The following is a 5,726-nucleotide window of genomic DNA, read 5'->3' as shown; positions in this document are numbered from 1 at the left end:
AATTCTACCTTGTCTTCCATAACTAAATTTCTCGAGATTTCACCTTACATTTTGATCAAAATGCCAAGCCTAGAAATAAACATTTGACAATAGTGTGCTATAATGATAACATTAGAAACGTGTGCATATTCACTTTCCTCATCATAACATAAACGTAGAGCTACAAAAGTGCTCATGGACAACTCGTGTATTTTTAAATACCCATAGACAAGTTAGATCATCATAAAAATTGCAATAAATGATGATAAATTATGCTTAAAATGTCATGCTTCGAATACTGGTATTGTTATCATATATATCCTTATCAAACGTCATTGATTTTATAGTAAAACAAGTGCGAAATGATGCACACAAAAAATACAACAGCTATATTATACATTTGATTTAGTAATCCCCTTGAGCTATATTATACATTCGTGAACTTGCATTGGCTAAAATATCAAATCAAAATCACAATTTCACTTCTTTTCTGTTCCACTCTGATCTCTCGTTTCCTTGCTTGCTTTAATTTAGCAGGTGGAAATTTGTGTGGTCGATCAACCAAACAAGAAGATGGAATAAGACCAAATCCAATGCCCACTTCTAGAATCCAAGGTTATGCTGGTTAGGTTGCTACCACTGGCATGAAGTTGTGTCGCACAATTTTCACAAAGGACAACTTTGGTTCCTTCTCAATGCTCTCAATTTCTCTGTTGCCTTCTGAGCTTTGGTTTGAACTCTAACGTTCATTTCCTCCTCACAACACTGCACCAGGACAACCCATTATTACATGATGTTTTGGCCTATCTTCTATTAAAACAAAGGATTCTTCCAATTCAACAAAGTCAACATGAAAAATACGTCATTTTGTTGGTGACTAACTGGAATTTGACAAAAACTTCAAACTGAGAATTGTATAGTATCATTGGTTGACACTTACCTGTTGCTTTCTTCTCTTCTCGAACTCGGCCTACAAAACAAAATGATGATGATCATCACTCATCAGTAACTGAAATTATTAGTTAGCACGTAAACACAATAAGAAACATATCACAAGTTAATTTCTATGGTACATACCAGCGCCTGTTTAAGTTGGGCGTTCTCTTCTCTCAGTTGGTTGAGTTCTGCTTCTAATTCAACTGTGTACGCCTGCCAAAGCATAGCAGGTAAAAAAAACGTCAAAAGTAAGTAATCTTTACGATGATAAAGGAGTCGAGATAAAATAACTATTGTTTTTATAAAATTCAAAATACATGATAAAAATGAGTTATATATAAATGCATAGTATATACCTAATAATTTTTTTAATAATTTCTATCTAGTCAAATTTTAATTCTTCAAATATCCGTTTTTTATGTACAGACAATTTTGAACATAAAAAAATATAAATTAATATGATATTAAAATTTGAAAGAACTTGAAATCTTTTTATAAGAAAATGAATGAAAATGACAATTTATTTTGCTTTTTCTATTTTCGAACAATAAAGTTGATGTAATAATAATAACTACCAAGTAAGTACTAAAATATTCCAATAAATAAAACAGAAATACTGAAGTTTTTTTATATGCATTCACTCACTAGTGAAGCTGTCAAAGAAAATATTTTCCATCAACCTCTTAAACAGGATACATGAAAAATGATGTTAATATTCACTAAAATATTTATATAATAAGCTAAGTCAACTTTCTCCTTTATTGGATAAGGGTATAGGAAAAGTTATTGTAGGTTTCACGTAACTCAAGCTAACAAATAGGTTTCACTTCCATCTTACTTAGAAGATATTAGAAATGCAACTTAGAGGTCAGAAACTTGAGTTCACACACGCATTATCTGAAAAGACTTTAAGAACTAAGAAGCAGTTTTGTTGTTCTAACTCATTCAATATTCTTGAGATCATGGTACCATACATGTCACTCATGGTATGAATCAAGCTGTTTATATCAAATTATTAAGCAACAACATTTAACACCATAAACTTGAGATGTAGAGAAACAAGGTCTTGTTTGGTAGACACCACAAACAATAATATCAATGAATGAATGAAAAAGAGCAATAGAGCACCTGTTTTCTGGCTCTGGATCTAGCAGCAGATTCTCTGTTCTTAATCATCCTCCGCTGCCGTCGCTCGACGACCTTCTCGACAGCAAACCCCGCCGGCGGAACCCGGTGTAGGGTATGCTCCGCCGCCACCATCCCTCTTGCCACTACTCCCAGGGTATCCAGAAGGCTCTGCCTGGTACGGCGAAGCAGCCGCAACCACAGCACCACCACCGATAATAGTCCTTCCAACAAAAGAAGAAGGAGCCATTGCTGCAGAGTTGTTACCAGAATACACCCCATACTGCTGCTGCTGATGATGAGGATGGTGATGGTGATGAGAAGCTGCTAGTGGTTGTGGTATCCCCGGCATTGCACATTGTTCCCGAACTACCCCTGCTTTGACCAAGAAATCCTCCAAAGTCATCTCCCCAAAGGTTGGCTGGCGATAAGTAATCTCTGTATGCATGGCGCCATTGCTGTTGCTGCTCTTGCTCTGCTGATGATGGTGCTGCTGTTGCTGCTGAGTCTGTTCCACTTTATTATGTATTTCAGACCAAACCTCCTCCACGGTTTTCCGGCTTAAAGGCGCAGGAATAGTGAGTGATCCTTGCCGATGGAGACTCTGCTGCTGTTCCCTCATCATTGCAGAAGAAGCTTCACCTAGTGGTGTGTTATTATTGGTGATGTTGTTAGAAGAGTTTACTATGGCTTGGTTCTCTTCTGCATTCCATATGCTACTAAGAAACTCGTCCATGTTCATGGATCCGAAGTTCTTGCCACTCTCACACAGTGTGTGCTGGAACTCATCTAAGGTCAGAGAATATATGGATGATTGTCTCCCGAGGGAGGAGAATGGGTGGTGGTTGTTCTTCCCGGCTTGCTGCTCTCCCACTTGGATTACCGGCGATTGCACTTCTCCCTGGGAGTTGTTGTTCATCTCCGCCTCTGCTACCACCATTTTCGAATTCTTCTATCTCCTGCAACAAAACAAACAAAGCCTCATCAGATCAAGATTAGTTAGATTAACTACCGTTACCGTTTCAGTTGTGATCAGTTATGAATAAATTAGAAACCAAAGTATTCCAATTAACTCTTGGATTTTTATTATTAAATAAAGTTCAATTTATTTATATAATGGATGAAAAATTCAAAATAAATATTTTTAGATTAATGATAAATATAAGTTGTCACCTTGTGAAGGTGTGAACTGCTCCTTCAAGACAACGCTCATTTGGCTTCTCTCTCTCTCATGCATAAGTAACTATAGTGTTGAACATACTTCCATTATTGACATTATACCCCATCATTATCATCTTTTATCGTGATGAGGTTATGTTTTTTACCGTTATTCCATTTGATTTTGAAAAAAATAAAAATAAATAAAATACAGAAATTAACAGAACATTAATACAATTTTATATCTCAGAAACGTAACCTAACATATTAATAAAGTGTAATGGATGCTAGTAAATTTTTTTTCCCTGGCTATGATGCTTGAAATTAAGCATAACCAATTAATACTAGAATAATCTTTTTAAGGTAAAAGAAGAGATGTAGTTTTCAATTTATATAATTTATTTACTATAATATTTTATTAGCAACCGACTTGGAATGAATTCGTTTTTCTTCTATTTGGGGTGCAACAAAATGCTATTCTACATTTATTTTAATATTATTCAAAACTAGATAATGATAGATGCTCTCGCTTCTTGATTCCACACTGAATTTCACATTTTCACGTACAAAAGCCAGTTTCTTATTTTTTATTTTTTTATTTTTTAATAAAGAAGTAAACATCAAAGTTCAACGGTATTCTACAATTCTATTCTATAGAATATCATGGAACTATCACATTAAAATAAATGCTACTTTCTTTCAGTCACCAAAAAAAAAAAAATGCTACTTTCTTTTGTTTAAAATGTGGGGCCTTAACTTGGCTCCGCCGTTAGCTCTCAATTCTTCTGGTATAGCCACAAATATTTTCTTGATTTGATAGCCAAGAACATGATGTAAAAGATGAACAACAAATAACATTATAATTATTAGGCTAAAGCCTTGCTTAAGTAAGTAATTTTTTGTTAAAATAAAATCCAATTAAACAAGTTAAATTGTGTCTTCCCCGTGTTTTAAGCTAGTTTAACATACCTTGTGGTGATTATTATGTCTAGAGAAAGAGAAAAAAAAAAAAAGAAAAACTTCACACGTGCTTTAGAAAAATGAAACTTAAATCTAGGGGAAGGAAAGATCTACCCCGTTAAAAGAACATTTAAATATACATTTTCTATTGAATGGAGTTTGGGGTCAAAAGAAAAGAATATTTCCATATTTGGTAAAACAGTTGCCGGCGGCCATATAAAGTAAATAAAGGGCTTAAATCTTAATCGAGGATGAGTTAACATACTAAATTGAATTATAATTATTAAACAAACAAAAGTGACATTTCTCATCATAAACAAAATAAAAGTCATTTCCTAAATTAACATATACACCAATTATATTTTAACATTAGGTCTTGTCAAATCCCATTAAATAAGAAGCCCATTAGATAATCAAATAAAAAGATGGAACCAAAATGGGACCTAGTCACACAGAATAAACAAAATAATAATAATAATAATAATCTACATCTAGATGGATATTTCACGCATCAAAGCATGGAGAATGATACATAAAGTTATGTAGATACCTGGAAGTATATAGATCGAAAAACCCCTTAGCTTATGTAGAAAGAGGTTTATTTGTGTTGAGTATGATAAGGATTAAGGAGTAGTGAGTAGAACTGACTACAAATATAAAACAAAGGATAGAAGAGAAGGAACAAATAAGACTGAAATATTTAGTGAGCAGCACCAGCTTCCATATGATCCATTTCAGGCTTGGCCCACAAAAACAAAACAAAGGCATTAAAGAAAAGAACAAAAGAGTCAATTGGCGCAAACATACTCAGAAAAATCATGGAACCGCCACGTTAAGGGCAGGTGTCGCTGCTACAACCTCCTTTTGCTGCAGCCTATTCTACAGTCCAACACGTATCCATCACTACATTATTTTTTAATTATTAATTAAAACATAAAAAATGAATTGCTTGTGGACGCAGACTTATAATTGCTAGGTATCTGATCCCATCACAAGCCATAAAAGGAAACTCTATTTATTTTAGGGTAAAATACCCCTCCCTCTGGTCTTGCTCTTGATTCATGTACCTTTTAATTTTTCTTTGCTATACCAGCAGATTTTTGTAAGGACAACAATAACTTATTATATTACCACTTATATTATTATTATTATTATTATTATTATTATTATTATTTAAAAATAATGTTGTTTCAGATTTTTTTTTTTAAAAAAATGAATAAACATTATTGGATCAATAAAGACTAAAAGTGTATTTGAATCTATATAAACATTTAAGTAAAATGAATTGGGATAATACAATTTTACTATCTAAATACTCTAAATAAGATGGAAAAGATATGGATGGACATGTTCATTTCATTATTCTGCCTTTGCCGGCTCATGCATAAACATTTTTCATGGTATTCTTCTACTTTTATTTTACTATATATATCACGCAGCATTTGAACCTATGTTTATCTTCTCCATGTTTCATCTAAGTTAGGAATTTCGTGTTTAGCTCTCCTCCCCTCCCATCATTGCTCCCTAATAGTATTCTCCGCTTTTTTTATTAGTCTTATTTTATTTTA

General features: G+C 33.4%; 1 protein-coding gene across 1 annotated transcript; it reads right to left on the bottom strand.

The window, feature by feature from the left end:
* Window positions 1-266: 266 nt before the first annotated feature.
* On the bottom strand, window positions 267-4,882 carry LOC107493959 (protein ABSCISIC ACID-INSENSITIVE 5). The gene is given in 6 exon segments (XM_052262759.1): window positions 267-744; window positions 920-949; window positions 1,057-1,128; window positions 2,044-2,123; window positions 2,125-2,999; window positions 4,709-4,882. Coding segments are annotated over 5 exon segments (1,137 nt in total). The 5' UTR covers window positions 2,981-2,999; window positions 4,709-4,882; the 3' UTR covers window positions 267-645.
* Between the last annotated feature and the right edge of the window lie 844 nt (window positions 4,883-5,726).

The sequence above is a fragment of the Arachis duranensis genome, chromosome 6 (assembly GCF_000817695.3).
Source record: "Arachis duranensis cultivar V14167 chromosome 6, aradu.V14167.gnm2.J7QH, whole genome shotgun sequence".
NCBI lineage: Eukaryota > Viridiplantae > Streptophyta > Magnoliopsida > Fabales > Fabaceae > Arachis > Arachis duranensis.
Note: the sequence above shows the minus strand (reverse complement) of the source record. Positions and strands in the feature narration are given on the sequence as shown.